General features: G+C 38.2%; 1 protein-coding gene and 1 non-coding gene across 2 annotated transcripts in view; both read left to right on the top strand.

The window, feature by feature from the left end:
- The window catches only part of HSPA9 (heat shock protein family A (Hsp70) member 9), a 16,351-nt gene extending 5,926 nt beyond the window's left edge, over positions 1 to 10,425 (top strand). Inside the window, exons 6-17 of the mRNA XM_007938957.2 lie at positions 174 to 247; positions 336 to 442; positions 1,579 to 1,741; positions 2,215 to 2,307; positions 4,923 to 5,132; positions 6,161 to 6,388; positions 7,873 to 7,977; positions 8,573 to 8,690; positions 9,105 to 9,199; positions 9,658 to 9,750; positions 9,918 to 10,058; positions 10,348 to 10,425. Coding sequence (XP_007937148.1) covers positions 174 to 247; positions 336 to 442; positions 1,579 to 1,741; positions 2,215 to 2,307; positions 4,923 to 5,132; positions 6,161 to 6,388; positions 7,873 to 7,977; positions 8,573 to 8,690; positions 9,105 to 9,199; positions 9,658 to 9,750; positions 9,918 to 10,058; positions 10,348 to 10,425 — 1,505 coding nt within the window. The remainder of the gene's footprint in view (positions 1 to 173; positions 248 to 335; positions 443 to 1,578; positions 1,742 to 2,214; positions 2,308 to 4,922; positions 5,133 to 6,160; positions 6,389 to 7,872; positions 7,978 to 8,572; positions 8,691 to 9,104; positions 9,200 to 9,657; positions 9,751 to 9,917; positions 10,059 to 10,347) is intronic.
- LOC122149876 lies at positions 5,537 to 5,611 on the top strand. Its single transcript, XR_006163374.1, has one exon. It is a non-coding gene; the product is annotated as a small nucleolar RNA SNORD63 (small nucleolar RNA).
- Positions 10,426 to 20,292: the final 9,867 nt, after the last annotated feature.

Genomic DNA, 20,292 nt, shown 5'->3' with positions numbered 1-20,292 from the left:
TTTTTTTTTTTTTTTTTTTTAATCTTTACGTATCAGGTCACGTGCTGAAATACGAAAGAGTGTTGCCTGTAGCTCCAAAGATGGGCAATATAGTTGTTGGGCTATGTTACTAATTTTGTTATCTACTTTATCTAACAGAATACCATGATTTAATTTTATTTTTTATTTTCCAGAAAATTACTTGGGACATGCAGCAAAAAATGCTGTGATCACAGTCCCGGCTTATTTTAATGACTCTCAGAGACAGGTGAGGTCAATTAGCATTCTTACTAGTGAAAATTAATGGTACTTGGGAGACAAGGCTAGGAAAGTGCTATTTTTTCTGTTTTCTACAGGCCACTAAGGATGCTGGCCAGATATCAGGATTAAATGTGCTTCGGGTGATTAATGAACCCACAGCTGCTGCACTAGCCTATGGTCTAGACAAGTCAGAAGATAAAATGTAAGTTTGTGAGACTTATCCTAAATCATCATCTTGATTTACTGGTGATGAGCCTTGTCCTTAACCTGGGAATGAGCTCGTTTCATATTTGAGGCTGCATGCTCTATGTTTTTCATTCATTTCAAGGTCATTCCTTTCTTTATAAATACTGTGCCATGGATAATCTTGCCTTGGTATGCATGTTGACAAGTATTCATCCAAAAGTGATGTTGATGACCGTCAGTTTTACTGCTTTTAAAAAGTAAATTTATTTCATTCTTCACTCAGAGGGGGATCTATGTAGGATATCCTGGATAGAGTGGGAGAACAATGTGGAACAAAACTTAAAATCATTTTAAAAAAAAAAAGAAGACCAGGTTTGCTGCTCTGGTAGAGCCTGATGGAACCACTGAGACTGTGGCCCCACGCTGCCCTTGGGGTCTGGAATTGAACCCACTCTTGTGGCTTCCAGCCAAACAAAAGACAGGCATATGAGCTGAACATTTACATTAGGTAGATTTACTCCTTGGAGAGATCAATCATGGGAGAATAGAAAGGCTGTGTATGCAGAGGGAGACAGCTCAGGGGACAGGAGTGAATGGGAGGGACGGACACAGGGAAGAGGTAATTATTGAGGGGAAATGGGAAGGGAGCATTGTGGAAAATTGCAGTCAGTATCATGAGGCAAAGTGTATGTGAGCTGCTGGATGGAAAATGAATTTGCTCTGTAAATTTTCACCTAAATCACAATAAAAATTTTTAAAAATAATAAATTTATTTTCTTTTATCTGGGTGTGTGTTTTACATGTTAGCAGTTAGGAACATACATTGACAAACATGTCACTTGGTCAGTTGTAAAATTAAAATATCATAATTACTGCTTATACGTAAAGTTTTTAAGAAGGACTAAGTGCAGTTGTATTCCAGGCACTGGGCTGGATGCTATTACAGCCATCAGCTTACTCCATCCTTCAATATCCCTGAAACAAAGGTGTTATTATATTATCACTCTTATCTAAGAAATAAGGAGGTAGGCTCAGAGAGATTAAATAACTTCTCCAAGGGGACCCCACTGGTACATGATGGTTCATCTGGTTATTGAAATTTATACCCTTGTAATAGGTTTTGTTCCTTAATGCCTTCTATTTTATCTTTAGCATTGCTGTATATGATTTAGGTGGTGGAACTTTCGATATTTCTATCTTGGAAATTCAGAAAGGAGTATTTGAGGTGAAATCCACCAATGGAGACACTTTCTTAGGTGGAGAAGACTTTGACCAGGCTTTGCTACGACACATTGTGAAGGAATTCAAGAGAGAGGTTAGTTACCAGTGTAGTTAGTGTGTAGATGCTGGGATCCTGAGAATTTCTTTGTTCAGGTGGTTGTGTGCTTTGTTTATAATTTTTTGTCCTTAATGGGGAAAGACTTCTATGGCATTTCAGGGTCAGTGGCAAGACTAAACTATTCTAGTTATTGTTGCTCAGATTGGGAGCAAATAATAGAGTTAAAAGGATATGGCACTCATTGTACGATAGTGGAAAAGGAATTTTAGGAACTCCTTTCTTGAGCTACCATCCTAGGACTGGAAAGAACCAAGCATCAGTTCAGTTCCTTTTGTCCAGGCACAGATACTATCTCAAGATAGGTTGTCTTTCCATAGAGATTTTTAAGAGAAATTAAAAAATTCTCTTATACTTGGTTATAAAGGTATGGCTCCATTTTGTGTAGCTTGAACTTTTTATTGCAATTTAACATCTGCCTAATACTTGCATTGTTTGTCTTCACTTTGTAGTCAGGCGTTGATTTGACCAAAGACAACATGGCACTTCAGAGGGTACGGGAAGCTGCTGAGAAGGCCAAGTGTGAACTGTCTTCATCTGTGCAGGTGAGATGTGGGAAAACACCAGCAGTCTATTTGGATATGATATCCTAATTGGTTTATTGTCAGTGTGGTCTTTCTATAGTTTTCTGGTTGGTGGAAAAAACTGTTATGAGTAAAAGAGCGATATGGTCTGTAGTTTGTTTTTCACGAGCTGAAATTTTTTAACCATTCAAATCAGAGGTGGTATTTATTGGAACCGAATAATTATATTGACATCTAAATGAGAGTGCCTACATTTATTTGTTTGCCTTTAGGTTAAAAGACTTTGATGTTACTGCTTTGTATTGGTTTTACTTATTTTAACTTTTATTGTGATTGAGTAAAAGTTTACAGAGCAAATTCATTTTCCATATAGTAGTTGATATACATTTATTTTCATGACACTGACTGCAATTCCTTACAGTGTACCAGTTCTCTTCCCACTTCTTGTGGTTACCTCTTCCCTGTGTCCTTCTTCCCCAGGCATTCCTGCCCCCTGAACTATCTCCCTGGGCAAATACTGCCCTTCAGTTGTCCTGTGATTGATAGTTCTAAGGAGTGTATCTACCTAGTATAAACGTTCACCCTGTATGTCTGTTTTGATTTTGAAATGTAACCTAGTGGTGTGTAAAATTGAAATTACTAGCTTGAAAATACTGAGGCCTCTCAGAACTGCTGCTTGTGTTCACTTTAAAATACCTTCCCTTGTGAATTGTGTGAGCCTCTAATTGGCCCTCAGAAAATGAGTTTTGAAACCAGGCATGTGTGAAAACCAAAAACCAAACCCACTGCCATCAAGTCAGTTTGTCTCATAGCAACCTCCATGGGGTTTCCAAGGTGGTAAATTATCATAGGAGTAAATTGTTTCATCTTTCCACAGAGCAGCTGGTGGTTTAAAACCATCAACCTTCTGGTTAGCAGTCATATGCCTTGGTCATTTTGCCCCCAGAGCTCATTAGACTTATATGAAGGCTTGGGTCTATATGTCTGCACAAATTTTCCTCTGAGCTTCAGATTTGCTCGCTTTGTCATTGTGATTTGCCATTTTGGGAGGTAGACCTTCACTTTGCCTTAATGACTGAGAACAGAATTGTATAAAACATATTAGATCAGGGTCAGAGACCCACTAAGGTGAAATGTATGAGAACTATATCCGCGTTCTTGGTTGACAGCTGGAGAGCAGAACTTGTGACTACTTTGTTGTCGGTCTCATCTCCCACACCGGGAAGGGAAGAAGTATTTCTGGAAGCTACAATGTATTGATAAAGTGGTGGTTGCTAATTAACCAGCAGCAAAAATTATTTTTGTTTTTTGTTTTATTTTTAAAGTATCTGTGTCAAAAATGGATAAACTTATCCATGGAGATGCTATTATATGGGGTGGCAGAACTTTGCAATACGGTGATTAGGGCTAGGGCTAAGGCACTTCTAGAGGATAGCTTGTAATTATTCCCAGGGACTTTAATTAGTAGTGTTAGGGTATTCTGTTATTAAGTACTTGGATTGTTTTTGCAGCATTTTGCTATTATAGCAAAGTACATTGAATATTGAGCATTCTTGTACATTCATGCTTGCCCATGTGTGAAGGTAAACCTGTAGGGTCAATTCCCACAAGCATTGACTACTTTCATGTACTTTACAATGTAGTGTACAGGGAGATGGACATTAATCAGAAAATAATACAAGTACACATGGAGGAAATGCAGGACAAACAGGAGTGCATAACTATGAGGGGCACGGGGGAGGGTTACTGGGCAGGGAGGGTAGGAGACTGGGTTAGAGTTGGGCATGGTAACTGGGGAGTGAAACTAAATGTACACGTAATGTTGAATGTAAAACTCTTAAAGTAAAAAATTTAAAAATGTAAGTGTCAAACTAAAAGCAGTATAATGTCAGATTTAAAATGCATACTCCACAACACAATGTGGAAGAAAACTCAAAATCATAAAGACCAGGTTTGCTGGTCTCATAGAGCCTAGTGAGACCCCTGAGACTATGGCCTCTAGCCCCCTACAGGTCTGGAACTGAACTCACTCCTGTAGCTTCCAGCGAAACAATAGACAGGCATATAAGGTAAATACTTACATCAGGTAACTAGTCTCAGGGTCTCACCGGGCTCTTATCAGACCAGCAAACCTGGTCTTTCTTTATGATTTTGAATTTTGTTCCACATTGTTCTTCCATGGCAGGTTATTTCTTTCAGAGCATATTATTTGACATTTTTCTTCATGTACAAACAGGGTCCTTTTTAAACTTGATGAACGGGAAACTCGATAACATAATTCTAAGTGGCAAGATACAGTCCTTTATCTCCAGAACTGGGATATTTCCAAGATTGTCTATTCTATTTTCATTGTTAATAACTATAAAACCCATTGCATTGAATCAATTTTGACTCATAGTGAGGCTATAGGACAGAGTAGAACTACCTCATAGAGTTTCCAAGGCTGTAAATCTTCATGAAAGCGGACTGCTACGTCTTTTTTCTTAAGAGTCAAAGTGTTTATTGCATTTAAAGTAGACCTGCCCTTTCCAAGTCTTTTTGTCTTACGTATATGGTCTTATTTAATTGAAATAATAATGGAACTTCACTACCTCTGATGTTCCCGCTGATGGGCACTTAAAACACTTGTTTTTCAGACTGACATCAACTTGCCATATCTTACCATGGATGCTTCTGGACCCAAGCATTTGAACATGAAGCTGACACGGGCCCAATTTGAGGGGATTGTCACTGACCTAATCAGAAGGACTATCGCCCCATGCCAGAAAGCCATGCAAGATGCAGAAGTCAGCAAGAGCGACATAGGAGAAGTGATTCTTGTTGGTGGCATGACTAGGATGCCCAAGGTATGGGCCCGTGAAATTCTTGGCCTAGACAGGAGACGGCACATTATGTTTTCTTGGGACAGGTGATGTGTGTTATATACCCATCACCATCGGGTCAGTTCTAACAGCAACCCTGTGTTGTTGCATATTGTATAGGGATATGAAAATGTGGCTCATTCTACCAGAATGACCTGAAAGGGGAATAAGTTTGTGCCTTTAAAGAGTTCTCAGCTTTTTTGTCTTTGGGGTGATAAGGAGGACCCTAAATTTAAACTTTATTTAAAAAATGTTTAGAAACAAAACAGTGTTTGAGATCAGAGATAGCTTAACTCTTAGTACTAACTAGCTTTCAGAGAATGTTTTGGATATGTGTCTGTGTAATATAGTGTCTGGAGTTTTTAATTGCATCTCTTCAACAAAGATTTGTGCAATGATGCATTTTATTCATCAACACATCATTCTGAAAAAACAGGTGTGTAGAAAACTAATGCCTGAGCACAGAACCTGTTGAAGGTGCAGTTCTTACATTGCAGCCTTAAAAGAATTGTCTTGGTCCTGAATTGGTGACCTGGATATTTTCTTAATTTTTCCTTTGGAATATGGGAGCTTAGGAAAGTATGAACAGAGTAAACTGCCTTGAGCCAGGAAGATACCTTAGTTTAAGTAAACTATCGAGAAAAAATTCAAATAGCAATTTTTTCTTAGTGCTTATAAAATACAAAGCTGGGAGTGGGAGACAACACACACACTGCATTGGCACCAGTACTGACTTATAACTAAGGCTTCTTAAATTGTTCTTCTGCTAATGCGTAGGCAGGGACTTGGATTATCCATTTCTAATTACCCTTGTCTTGAATCTTCTAGAGTAAAGTGTGATAAATTTATATTAGGTTATTAACAAGAACTCAACTGGGAAGTAGCAATTTGAGAAACGTTGGATCTGAAACACCTTGTTTTGAGATTTGCTGGGGGCTTAGGACAGAAGTGGTCTCTCCCCTTCTCCTAGGCCTTGAGTGGTGAGAGACGGATTCTTTCTCCTTGATTCTTAGGTTCAACAAACTGTGCAGGATCTTTTTGGCCGAGCCCCAAGTAAAGCTGTTAATCCCGATGAGGCTGTGGCCATTGGAGCTGCCATTCAGGGAGGTGTATTGGCTGGTGATGTCACAGATGTGCTGCTCCTGGATGTCACTCCCCTGTCTCTGGGTATTGAGACTCTGGGAGGTGTCTTTACCAAACTTATTAACAGAAACACTACTATTCCAACAAAGAAGAGCCAGGTAAGAACTATTCCTCCCTACATTGTCACATACAACTGTTTCAGTGAACTTACACGTGTGTGTGTGTCTGTGTGTGTGAGAGGGAGAGATTTGGGTAAAAGTTTGCAGAGCATTTTCCATACAATAGTTCATACACATTTTGTTCCGTGACATGGAATGCAATCCCCATAAGCTCTCTTCTTACCTCCTCTCTGTAGTTACATTTTTCCTGTGTTCTTCTTGCCTATGTATTCCTGCCCTGAGCTATCATCTCCCTGTGGAAGTACTGTCCTTCTGATCTGCCTTGGTTTTTTATTCTAAGGAGTATACCTACTTGTATAAATGTTCACCTTATATGCTTGTCTATTTGGTTGGAAGCCACAGAGGTGAATTCAATTCCAGATCCCAAAGGATGACTGTGGGCCATAGTCTCAGGGGCTTTACCAGTTTCTGTCAGTTTTGATGATTTTGAGTTTTGTTCCACATTTTTCTCCTATTCTATCCAGGATCTCCTATTTTAATCCCTTTCCCAGTGGTTGACAGTGGTAGCCAGGCACCATCTAGTCCTTCTCTTGAACTAACTAGTTTTATGTGTCTTTGGTTTTATTCATTCTTTGCTCTGGACAAGGAAAAACCAATTGTTGCATCTTAGATGGCTACTTGGGGGTGAACTTAACTTTTGCTAACTGTCCAGACTAGTTCATTATGTATATTGAGAATCTTGTTTTGTTCCTAAAAAAATTCTGCTTTTCTGTCACTCAACAATAATGATGATAGGGAGGCCATCAATAGTCTCTCCTTCACAGAATTAACATAACTTGCAAAAAAGAAACCCCAGCGTTTAGGACTTATGTTCTCGAAAGCAATAAAAAGAAAACTCATGGGTTTTTTTAATTTATTTTTTATTTTTGCAGTGTTCCCTTCCCACCCCGGGTGGTTTTTGTTTTTGTTTTTTTGTTTGTTTTTAAATCAAGAGAGTGTATGTTTATCTTATGGGTGAATGATAGGGTGCATTGGCATCCCCAGATACCAAACAGGGCAAGATACCAAGATGGCTTGGTGTCTTCTATTAAGATTTTTTTATTTGCTGCTTTTGTGGCTGAAAAACTGGCTATGGCTATGTTTGTTTTATGATGTTTCCCAACTCATTGTTATGACTTACTATGGCTTAGCACAAGATACTTCTCCTATCTCTGACCCATTTCCCCAGATCAGCATGTTTCAGTATCTTGTTTTTTAGCTTTTTCTCTTGAGGCCTCTGTGCTAATGCTGCATCTTTGTAAAACGCATTTGCTTGATTGAAACAATAGTTATTGTGTGCTGTTTTGCTATCCTAATCCTACTCCTGCTCCCCGCAAAGACATAGCCTTTGTTTTAAAAACAAAGTGTACATTAGGACCTTTCCACTGTTGGGGTATGAGTTTCTATTTCTTGCTTGCATTTTGCCTGCAGAAGGGGAGTAGTTTAATCACACTGCCAACCCAGGAAATTTCTTTCTTTCCTAGGTATTTTCTACAGCTGCTGATGGACAGACTCAGGTGGAGATTAAAGTGTGCCAGGGTGAGAGAGAGATGGCTGGAGATAACAAACTTCTTGGGCAGTTTACTTTGGTAGGTATTGTGAATTTGGAATGTTGTGCTCCTTAATCTTGTCACTGTTAAGTTAGACTATATTCTATCCCCTAAATACAGTGAACTGTTGACATACACATACATGCTATATTAAAGTATGCAAAAGAAATCGCCGATTGTTTTTTACCTAAAAACCTTATTTATTCCTTGTTGCTTAGGAACTTCATCAAGAAATTCGTAAATACGAGCCAGGGAAATAATTCAGAAACATTGTTAGCTGAGAGGAAATCCTGGTATCTCTTCATTACTAATTTAAAAGACATTTGATTTCTTTATTTCTTCTTAATCAGCATTGCTCATTGCTTCTTGGTGAGATGAACACTGGTGGAGAGATTTGCACATTCATTGTTCCCCCAGCATGATGGTTATTTGCTATAACCACTCTTCACTAGTAGATGCCCTTTTCATTTTAGGGACCAATGAAACTACTATGCACACTTACAAACTTGGAGTTTTGTGCATTTAATTAAATGATGGTTTCATATATTCCCAGCAATCAAGTGAATTAATCCCCTAGGAGACCATATAGGTTTGGAAATGCAATGGAACTTACTCTGGATATTTCGGGTTTTAGATTGGAATTCCCCCAGCCCCTCGTGGAGTCCCTCAGATTGAAGTTACATTTGACATTGATGCCAATGGGATTGTACATGTTTCTGCCAAAGATAAGGGCACAGGACGTGAGCAACAGAGTAAGTCCTTTTATTTATAAGCCTATAAGAACGAGGTGAGAGACCTTGGTTCCTTTGTTGGAAACTAAAGTCTGTAGTTTGTAAGTATCTTCTTTCCCCCAGCCACAGGATAAGATGCCTCTTTTCTAGTCCTTTTAAGAGTCATGTTAACAAGTATGTTTATTCTCAAAAAGTGGAGAACACTGAGCCTCTGGATTGCTAAAGTTTTGTTAGGCAGCCCAGTTGATTTATGGCATTTTAAACCCTTGGTTTCTTTACTTATTAGACAACATGGTATTCTTCTTTTTTTGTAATTTGCAATAGGATTGGCTACTCGGAGCAGAAATACTCATTAATGTGGTGTGTAAGAATAAGAGGCATATAATTTACCCAGGAACTAATAAGAATGTGTTTTGTTTTGTTTTTAAACTACAGTTGTGATCCAATCTTCTGGTGGGTTAAGCAAAGATGATATTGAAAATATGGTTAAAAATGCAGAGAAGTATGCTGAGGAAGACCGACGAAAGAAGGTCAGCCTTTTCATTTCTTAGCTTCTTAACCTTTTCAGAGCTTAAACTTTGTAAAGCTGGGACTTTGGACATGTGTCATTGAACTTACCCCAATTTATCCCATCTCCTCCTTTGATCATAACTTACACTGGAATGCCTTTCTTGTTTTTTCCCCTATCCAAATTTTAATGTTACAGAATCCAGCTCAAATCCTTCTTAAAGCTGTCCCGGACTATATAATAAACTCAAAACTCGCAGACCACCAGCCTTTTGGTTAGCAGCCAAATGCCTTAAGCCCTACACTACCAGAGCTCCTTTCCTAGGCTATATATACCCTATAAATACCCCATACCACAGCAGTTTCTCCCTTTTACTCTGTAAGTGTAGCAATTGGTATATTGTCTTGCCTAGTATGGATATTCAGCATATTTTGTTGATTGGGAAATCTTCACTTATATTAAACTTCGAATATCTCTCAGGAACGAGTTGAAGCTGTTAACATGGCTGAAGGAATCATTCATGACACAGAAACCAAGATGGAAGAATTCAAGGACCAATTGCCTGCTGATGAAGTGAGTCCTATTTTTAAGTGGTTTAAGATCCTGGAAGGCACTGGCGTTAATTGCTCTGTGTAGGTTTAGAGATTTAGTTTTAAAAAAAATGTTTCTGAATATGACTGCTGCATATAATAGAACTGTAGACCTTGATAAAGAGGATTTTTTTGTTTTTGTTTTTTAAGTGCAACAAACTAAAAGAAGAAATTTCCAAAATGAGGGAGCTCCTGGCTCGAAAAGACAGTGAAACAGGAGAAAACATAAGGCAGGCAGCATCCTCCCTTCAGCAGGCATCTTTGAAGCTCTTTGAAATGGCGTACAAAAAGGTACAAGGGCTGAAGGGTCTGCTTAATGTGACTTGTGCTTCTAACTTGATGGTACTATAACTGGTTCCCCCTGCATAGCCATTTGTAGAATGTTAGAAACATCTTTCTTGCTTTTTTGACTCTTAGATCAAGGTTGAGGTCAAAGGGAAAGAATCACAGAAGCCACCAATAGTGTATTGGGGGACAGGAGGAGGATGGAATAAGTGCAGCACATGTGGCTCCTTCAGTTGGACTTCAGCAGTACAAATCATAACAAAGTCTGAGTTCCTCTCAAATGTTTTCTTAACAGATGGCATCTGAACGAGAAGGTTCTGGAAGTTCTGGCACTGGGGAACAAAAGGAAGATCAAAAAGAGGAAAAACAGTAGTAAACTTTGGAGCAGAGAGGAAAACATGACGCTTGGGAGTGAAGGGACTTCCTGAGCAGATGTGGGCAAACTTCAGTCTTACTGTGTTTTTGCAGTATTCTATATATAATTTCATTAATATGTCAATTTAGTGACTGTTAGCTGATGATCATTTAATGAGTGGAAAATTCCAGCAGTACGAAGTTCACAATGTTCTGTCCTTAGCCTGTCATTTTTCAGCTGCATGTAAATGGGGGGAGGGGAGAAAAATGTATTGATCATTATAAAGACTTAACATTGTCTTGTGCTGAAGCGGTCATATTTTCAAGGAATGAAACCATTTCACACACAATGAAAGTAGTCAGCCATCAATCATCGTGGAGTGAGACCAATGGGATATGCTTCTAGTTAGGCCAAGTACTGCTATCCTGGCCCATGTATACATGGAATGCTTCAGGTGAGGCCTTGCAAGCCAGCCATGCCTTGTTGGTAGGTGGGGTGGGGAACCTTCACCAGTGGAAAACTTAAGCTGCTTGTGTTAGGTACAGCTTTTAAAACAAGGTAGTAATGGGCTTCCTAAGGTATATTTTTCTAGCTACCTTCCGTGACTGGCACCTACATCCTTGATTGTTCTTTTTGATCTATTCTTGATTTTTTTGTAAAAATAAATGTGAAATGCATCTTGATCTCATTTGTTAGGGGTGAGGTTCTGATGTTTAGCTTTAAGAATGTGACATGATTCATACTTCCTGGTTTCCTAACCTAGAGTCACTCTGAGGAAGTATAGGATTTGGCTAAGATTGGAAAGGGCTGGTATAATGAAGTAATAAGCAGTATCACCAAGAGCAAGTCTGGTTCAGAGGGATGTTTTTCCCTCTTGTAGTGCCCCATTGTAAGTTTGGGATTTTGGTATCTCCAGATACCTACTTGACATAAAAACAAGGACCACTGTTGTCAGCTGCTTTCAGTTCACAGGAACAAGAAACCTAACCAGAATTGACTTCCGTTTCAGAAACTATCTAGAAATAAGTTCTGAGGTATGATTTTGGTGACTTATGAATCCAGGCTCTTTATATTTTTGTTTTTTCATCCTCAGTATATTGGTTTGTCCCAAGTTTTCTGCTATAGTTGGTTAGCACATGCAGACAACCACAGAAGCAGAAAGAAGGTGTCTCTTTTCTTAACATTTACTTGCCAAGTCTCCCAACAGTCCTTTCTCATGTGTCATGAGTTACTGTCATGTGTCCATGCCTACAGGAGTTTGCAGTCAAGAACATGGGCTTAGACCCCGTCAGAGATATAATGCCTCCTTTTATAATGTTGGATGTAATGATATCTAGATATGAAATTTACAAATATTAAACTATGAGATTTCTAGATACTGTAATTTTTTAAAAAACTGTAAGAAATCAGTACTCTAACAGAAATGAGTTACATAATGATTTACATGTAAAAGCGTCCTGTGATTCATGTGAAACATTCTAGGCTCAGGTTTTCACCCACATGACCTTATAGGATATGCAGTGATCCTTCACTATGGAGGACTGTTTTGTGGCATGTTGGAAGATATTGAACATCTCTAGATGGCCTTTGCCCACTAAATGCCTGTATGTAGTGTCTGTCAGTCAATGTGATAACAGAAAAGTCCCTCATGGATTTCTAAAGTACCCCAATTAAAAACTGGCTTATGTTAACCAAGATTTATCCTTATGATGAGGGAGAGGAACCCAGCATCCCTTAAACAGAATTTGAGTTAGGTTACAGCTACTCAAATTGTCCATGAGTAGAGGTGAACATGTAACAGTATTTCACTTACCTACCCATGAAGCTACCATTATAGCAAACAGTCTTGAATGGCAAAAAGAAATTGTTATTCTTTAGGTACCCTTTTGTGGTAATAATTGCTTAAAGGGTTCCCTCATGTTCCCTCTTCCTTAAGTGGTCTGATTTCAGTAAATTACTGCTGTGATTGCTCTTAGAGTAGTCAACAGATGCTATCAGCCTTCAAGACAGATACAGAATCAACACCTCCACTTGTACCACTTTACTATAAATCACCACTTACTTCAAGTTTCAACTAGTCTCCCCACTCTCTTGCCCTTGCAGCTTTGGTCTTTTCCCACAGAAGCTGTATGATCCTTTTAAAAGGAAGGTCAGATCACACCATTACCCTGCTAAAAGCTCTTCCTAAAACCTACAGTGCTTCACATGAGCTGCCCCTCACTTCCTTTTCCTTTATCTACATAGCTTCCAACTGTAATTGAGTCTTGTGGTCCTTTCCCTTGCTGGGAAGTCTTAGATATCTACTTGGCTATCTCCCTCACTTTTTTCCATAAGGTTATAAAGTACGCATAGAAGAGCATCCCTTCCATGAGTTTGTCATTCCCATGCTTCTTGCCCTTTATGTTGGGCCTTCCTTTGAGGTCAGAGACATGCTCACTGCTATTTCCTAGAACCTAGAACTATGCTTCAACATGTAACCAATAAATGAGTCTCTTCCCCACTGTCTAAAAAACTGTGTGGTTTAGTTTTTATCTTAGATATTAAGATCCTTTCTTTTTAAAAAAAAAAAATCACATCTATAACTATACGATCATCTGGAGGGCAACTTATACCAAATTCAAAAACTAGAATTAACTGGTAAAAGATAGAAAGTTCTAAATTAGGAAAATCCAAGGAGAAATCGAGTTGTATTTTAAAGACAAAGGTAGCCCAAAATTTTCCTGGGCTAGCCAAGGGGATATGATTGACCAGAAAAATTAATTTGCAAAGCTATGATTTGTAGTATATAGAGAGATCATTTTTTTATTTTGGAATTTCCAAATCTATTAAAACTTACAAGAATAGTATAAATACCTTTCACCTAGATTTACCAATTAACACTTGGCCACATTTTTCTCTACACACCAAACAAAGTCATTGGCATTCTGACTCATGGTGACCCCCCCTATGTATTACAGTGGCCAGGCCTTCCTGCCATAAGTTCACACTGCCTACCTTTAATAGGTTAGTAGTTTGCAAACCAAATATTTCTACATGTATCTTGTATGCACAGGCATTTTTACCCATAACTACCAAAAACAGTAAATTTCACCTTGATATGTTATCTAAAATACTGTCTATATTCAAATTTCCCTTATTGAATGCAGGATCAAATCAAGGATCTCACATTGGCATTTAGTTACCTCCATTAATAATATTTCTCTGCCTTTTCAGTTACGGCATTGACGTTTGAAGGGTATAGCCTGTTGGTTCTGCAGAATAACCCTTTGAATTTGCCTAGTTATTCCTTTATGCTCAAATTAAGGTACACGTTACTACACAGGTGATGTGTCCTTATCAGCGCATCAGTTACTAGAAAGAATAAAATGTTAATTTGTTTTGACACTGCTTTGATCTGTATTTCATAAAGGTACTCTTAATGAGTAATCTATAGGAGTGGGTTAATTTTTAAGTGTAACATATTAGAGATTCTATAGTTAAAAGAGGAACTAAAAATAACCAAATTTTGGAAATAAACTTCAAGGAAAGACACTTCACTGTTTTGGGTATCAAACTCTATTGTCAATCCTAATCCTGCTTTTTTTTAAAGCTTTTTGCCTCCCTTCCTGGCCTTTGGTATGAGAATGCAGAACTTAGTGAAAAGAAGCCCCTAGGACAGAAGAGCTATAGGGTGATGGACATCACTTTGAATTATGTGAAGGTGGTCTTAACAGAAAGTAGAACCATATGAAACGACCTTTTCAGTAGATCAGAAACTTCAGTGTCAACAATTTCATATGGTTAAACTTAATACAATGAGTCATTGTCAAATACGTTTTCACTACAGCAAGTCAGGAAACAATCTTCATATTAAAGAGGCCATATCTTAACACTGAATAAGCCTTTTAATAATTACAGGTGACAGTCCTGAGTGAGGTCAGGAAACAGGAAAATGAAATGTTGTACTTCAATCACAGGCTTATAAACTAAGATTCTTGGTCCCCTTGGACCAGATGGTGGGAGTTGGGAGATAGTGATGGGATGTGTGTAGGGAGTCCACATGGGTGGACTGGGGGGGGGGGGTCCATAAATCTCTGATATAAAAATGCAAGATTGTGAATATTACTTATTCTAGGAAATGGTCCATTGCTTGCTTTCACTGGTTAGTTGAAGGAGTTTGTAACTAAAAAAGGGTTAAGAACCATAGATATACTAAATGGAAATTAATAACCTAATTGGCTATAATTCAAGTCTTACCCTCCTCCTCATCCTCACCTTTCTTGCCATACTGCCATCACCTCAATCCTGCCCCTGTATTTTCTTAGCATCCTTGGTCTACCCATCTCCTCTCTTCACCATACAGCCCATACTGGCCCTTTTCACTCAAGCTCATACTCTTTATTTTCCAGGTTTTTTATGTTCAATTAAGCAAGTAATTACCTCTTTTATTAACTTTTTTTTTTAATTTTATTTTTTATATTATTTTTCCCCACCTCCTCCTGGATTATTTTTATTCAAAATTTGAATATATACCTCTAAAAGGATTATTCTATAAAATTCCATATTTGAAAGCGAACTTTTAACTTTATTGTGATTTGGGTGAAAGTTTATAGAAAAAATTGGTTTTCCATTCAACAGTTCATATGCATTTTGTGACATTGATTGCAATCCCCACAGTGTAACAGCACTCTTCCCACTTCATCCCTGTGATTAGCATTTCCCTTTGGCTTTTTCTATCCATTCTCTACCTTCTGAGCTTTATCTTGGGGAAAATGCTGTCCTTTTTCTACCTTAGAGTTTCTTGTTCTAAAGAGTGCATATTTCCCTGGTGTTATTATTCACCTCATAGCTCTGTCTACTTGGCTGAAAGTTGAACCTTGGGAGTGGGTTCAGTTCCAGGCTTGAAGAGTTGACTAAGGGCCATAATCTTAGGGATTCTACTAGTCTCTAACAGACCAGTAAACCTAGTCTTTTATTATTTTGAGCTTTGTTCCAAAAACCTGCAGGCTGCCTCTCAGAATACAATATTGAAAATCACCTTGTTTTCTATGCTGCTGTCCCTGACATCCCAAATGTGGAAGGTCTCTGGAAGCTCCAGGAAGGCAGTGAGAACTGTACAGGGAAAGCACTTTCTTCCCTTGCCTCTCTGTTCCCCAGAAGTGTCTTAGGGGTTGTCATTCAGGAATCTTTGGAATAACTATCAATTCTACTTTATGTTGAGCATTTTGCTTTTTATAAAGGACTTTCAAATACATTATTTTATCTGATCCTTACAACGTTCCTCATTTTATAGAGGTGTAGGCAGTTCAGGTTTGGAGAGCCTAAATGACTTCCTTAGTCTACAACTAGTTAGGGGCAGAGCTGTGACTATCCCTGGCTTGGCCTCATATTCATTTTTATTTTTACTTTTTTAATTGTGATTTAGGTGAAAGTACAGAGCAAATTCATTTTCCACACAACAGTTGATGTATATTTTGTTTCATGATATTGACTACAGTTCCCCTACAGTATAATAGCTCTCTTCCCACTTCCTCCCTGTAGTCATCTCCTCTGTGTCTGTCTTTGCTATGCATTCCTGCCCCCTCAGCTATCTGCCTGTGCAAATACTGCTCTTCTGTTCTCCCATGATTGATCATTCTAAGGAGTGTATCTACCTGATGTTAATGTTCACCCTATATGCCTGTCTATTGTTTGGCTTGAAACAATGGGAGTGAGTTCAATTTATGTGAAGGGTAACTAGGAGCCATAGTATTAGGGGTCTCACCAGGCTGTATCAGACCAGTAAACCTACTCTTTTTATGATTTTGAGTTTGTTGCACACTGTTCTTGCACTCTGCAAGATCTCCTAATGTGATCCTTTTCCCAGTGGTTGACAGTGGCAGCTGGGCACCATCTATTTCTGGTCTCAAAAATAACTCCTTAATATCAAATAACAAGCATTTGAATTTTCCCAATAGTTTCAATGTATAGATTTCTCTCTTTTTTTTTTTTTTTTTCTTTTTTTAATTCCCCTTTGTAGTTTATATGTTGAAGAAAATAGATTATGGGTCCTGTAGTATCTCCTACATTATAGAGTTTGCAGATTATATTTTTGTGGTGTCATTGTTAACATGTTCCTCTGTATCTAAGTTCACTCTTTCAGCAAGAATAATAGGTAGTGTGTGCTATCAAAAGGTACATAATTCTGGCTGGCTTTTTTGTGGTACTAGCAGCCACCAATGATCATTACCTAGATACCTAATTTTATTAACGAAATAGAATGCTCTATCTTCTTCATTTGTAGTTGGAATACCTCTGTAGTGAGAAACTTTCCCTCATAGTGAGTATGTAGTTAGCCTGAAGTACAGTTTATATGGAAAAGCAGGTTAATGTTTTCAGAAAGAATTGGTTTTGTAATTAATCTGAGGTGAAGCCAGTGAACTTTCTTGGGTATCATCATGAACTTACAGATTTTAACATAATGTATCAGTCCATTGCAGTTAATTCTTACTGATGCTCAGATTGTTCTGACTGCCCTGTGTTGGTCTCTTTCCACTTGTTCTTAAATCCTTTTGCCAGGACTCAATAGTCTTTGTGAGTTTCTTTGCTTACTGATAATGACAAGGATGTTCCAAGCCCTTGTTCATTTCTGACTTAGTTTCAGTCCCAGAAACAACAACTAATCCTTTTATACTGGTTAGCATGCCTATGTCTCTCTCCTTCAACAAAAACAATCGTAAGTTTAAGGACTGGGCTAAATCAAATTTCTCAACACTTATCCCAGTGCTGGACAGAAGACTACACTAAAAATATTTATGGAATTGAACTAAAAGATTAGCTAATCTGTCTTAGTTATCTAGTCCTGCTATAACAAATATGGATGGCCTTAGCAAAAAGAAGTTTTATTTTCTCGCAGTTTAAGAAGCTAGAAATCCAAATTTGGGGCCCCAGCTCTAGAGGAAGGCTTTCTTTGTCACCTTGGGGAGAGGTCCTTATTCCTTGGTGATGTTCATGCATTAAGCATCTATTTTATTCTGTCCCCATTTGCTTGCTTATTAAATCTCTTCCATATTTCAAAAGAGATTGACTTACCATACACTAATATTGTCTTGTTAATATAAAAAAGCAAAACTCATTCTCAAGATTATAAATCATTATTTGTTAGGTGACATCAAGTAAGTTTTGACTTACAGTGACCGTATGTACAACAGAAGGAAATGCTGCTAGGTTCTGCACCATCTTCACATTTGTTACTATGCTTGAGCCTGTAGTTGCACCCATTGTGTCAATCCATTTCATTGACGGTCTCCCCCTTTTTCACTGACCTTTTACCAGCCATAATGTCCTCCAGGAACTGGTCTCTTCTGACAACATGACCAAAGTAGGTGAGACAAAGTCTGGCCATTCTCAATTATAAGGAGCATTCTGGCTGAACTTACTCTAGGACAGATTTGTTCGTTCTTTTGGCAGTCCATCATATTTTCAGTATTCTTTGCTGACACCACAATTCAAAGGCATCAACTCTTCAGTCTTCCCTTATTCATTGTCCAGCTTTCACATGCATATGAGACTATTGAAAATAATAATGGCTTGGGCTAGGCATACCTTAGTCTTAAAAGTGACATCTTTGCTCCTTAACACTTTAAAGACAGCTTTTGTAACAGATTTGCCCAGTGCAATATGATGTCTTATTTTTTGACTGCTTCTTCCATGGGTGTTGATTGTGGGTCCAAGTAAAATTAAATCCCTGACAATTTGAATCGTTTCTCTATTTATCGTGCTTTTGCTTATTGGTCTAGTTGTGAGGATTTTTGTTATGTTGAGATGTAATCCATACTGAAGGCTGTAGTCTTTGATCTTCATCAAGTGCTTCAAGTCTTCAATTTCAGCAAGCAAGGTTGTGTCATCTGCATAGGTTTAATAAGTTTTTCTCTAGTCTTGGTGCCGCGTTCTTCTTCATATAGTCCAGCTTGTTGGATTATTTCCTCAGCATACAGATTAAGTATGGGGAAAGGATACAATGCTGACACACACATTTCCTGATTTTAATGCATCCCTTTGTTCTGTTGGAGCAACTGCCTCTTGGTTGGTCTATGTACAAGTTTCTCATGAGCACAATTAAGTGTTCTGGCATTCTCATTCTTCACAATGTTACCCATAATTTGTTGTGCTTCACACAGTCAATGCCTTTGCATAGTCGATAAAAACACAGGTAAACATCTTTCTGGTATTCTTTGCTTTCAGCTAAGATCCATCTGACATCAGCAATGATATATTCCTCATTCTGTGTCCCCTTTTGAATCTAGCTTGGATTTCTGGAAGTTCCCTGTCTATTATGTACTGCTGCAACCATTTCTGAATTATTTTCAGCAAAATTTTACTTACATGTGATACTAATGATATTGTTCAGTAATTTCTGCATTCTGTTGGATCACCTTTGCTTCTTGATGATACGTTACCTCCTAAAATGGTTGAATGTCAACCAATTCTTGGTATATTGACTATTCCTTCTGATGCTTCCTGCATCATTCAGTATTTTGCCCATAGAATCCTTAAATATTGCAGCTCAAGGCTTGAATTTTTTTCTTCAGTTCTTTCAGTTTAAGAAATGTCTAGCATGATCTTCCTTTTGATTTTCTAACTCCAGGTCTCTGCATATTTCATTATTATAACAGTACTTTGTCTTCTTGAACTGCCCTTTGAAATCTTCCGTTCAGTACTTTTACTTCATTTCTTCCATTCGTTTTGGCTACTCTCCAAGAGCAAATTTCAGAGTCCCTTCTGACATCCATTTTGGTCTCTTTCTTGTTGTGGTATTTTTATGAACTTTTGCTTTGTTCATACATGATGTCCTTGATGCCCTCCCACAACTCCTGTGGTCGTCAGTCATTGACCAATGCAATCAAAATGCATTGCTAATTACTAGTGATTGCAATGTGAAAGCTGGAAACAACATCAGTAGAAAAATACGACCTTGGCGATAGAAATGATGCTGGAGATTGCATGATAGAATTTTGCAAGACCAATGACTTATTCATTGCAAATACCTTTTACAACAAAATAAACAGTGATTATACATGTGCATCGCACCAGATGGAATACACAGAAATCAAATTGACTACATCTGTGGAAATAAGTGATGAACAAGCTCAATATCATCAATGAGAACAAGGCCAGGGGCCAACTGTAGAACATCAATTGTGCATATGCAAGTTGAAGTTGAAGCTGAAGAAAATTAAGTCCATGAGAGCCAAAATACTACCTTGAATGTATCCCACTGAATTTAGAGACTATTTGAAGAATAGATTTGCTGCATTGAATAATTATTATAGGGGTTATGATTTACAATACATTATTTGGGTGGGGAGCTCTGGTAGCATAGTGCCTAAGACACTTGACTGCTAACTAGAAGGCTGGCAGTTTAAACCACCAGCCACTCCTTGGAAGGAAGGTTGGGCAATCTATTTCCCTGGTGGTACTGCCTTGGAAACCCAGGAGGGGTTACTATGAGTCAGGTCTGACTCGAGGACACACAACAACATTATTTGAGTGACACAATTCATTGTGTAACCCATCTCACTAGCTATTTTTGTTGAGTCAAACAAGGAAACATTAAGTATTTGCTTCCCTTGGGTGATTCAAAGGCATGGCCAGTCACTTAAATCTCTCCCATATAATTATGCATACATGCAGTGGGAAGATTGACTGACTTAGTGCACTTTCCCTGGAAAATTTTTTTTCTTTTTTAAAGAATAATGAGAGCAAAAGAATGAATTTTACTTTCTTTGATAAAGGAGGATATCATGTTGTTAAGTGCCGTCAAGTCGCTTCCAACTCGTAGTGACCCCATGCACAGCAGAATGAAACACTGCCCAATCCCGCACCAGCCCCACAATCCCTGCTATACTTGAGCCAATCATTGCAGCC

This window comes from Orycteropus afer, unplaced genomic scaffold, assembly GCF_000298275.1.
Source record: "Orycteropus afer afer isolate SDZICR_OR568_19922 unplaced genomic scaffold, OryAfe1.0 scaffold00056, whole genome shotgun sequence".
NCBI classification, from domain to species: Eukaryota; Metazoa; Chordata; class Mammalia; order Tubulidentata; family Orycteropodidae; genus Orycteropus; species Orycteropus afer.
The sequence above is the reverse complement of the archived record's forward strand: the minus strand, read 5'-3'. Positions and strand labels throughout refer to the sequence as shown.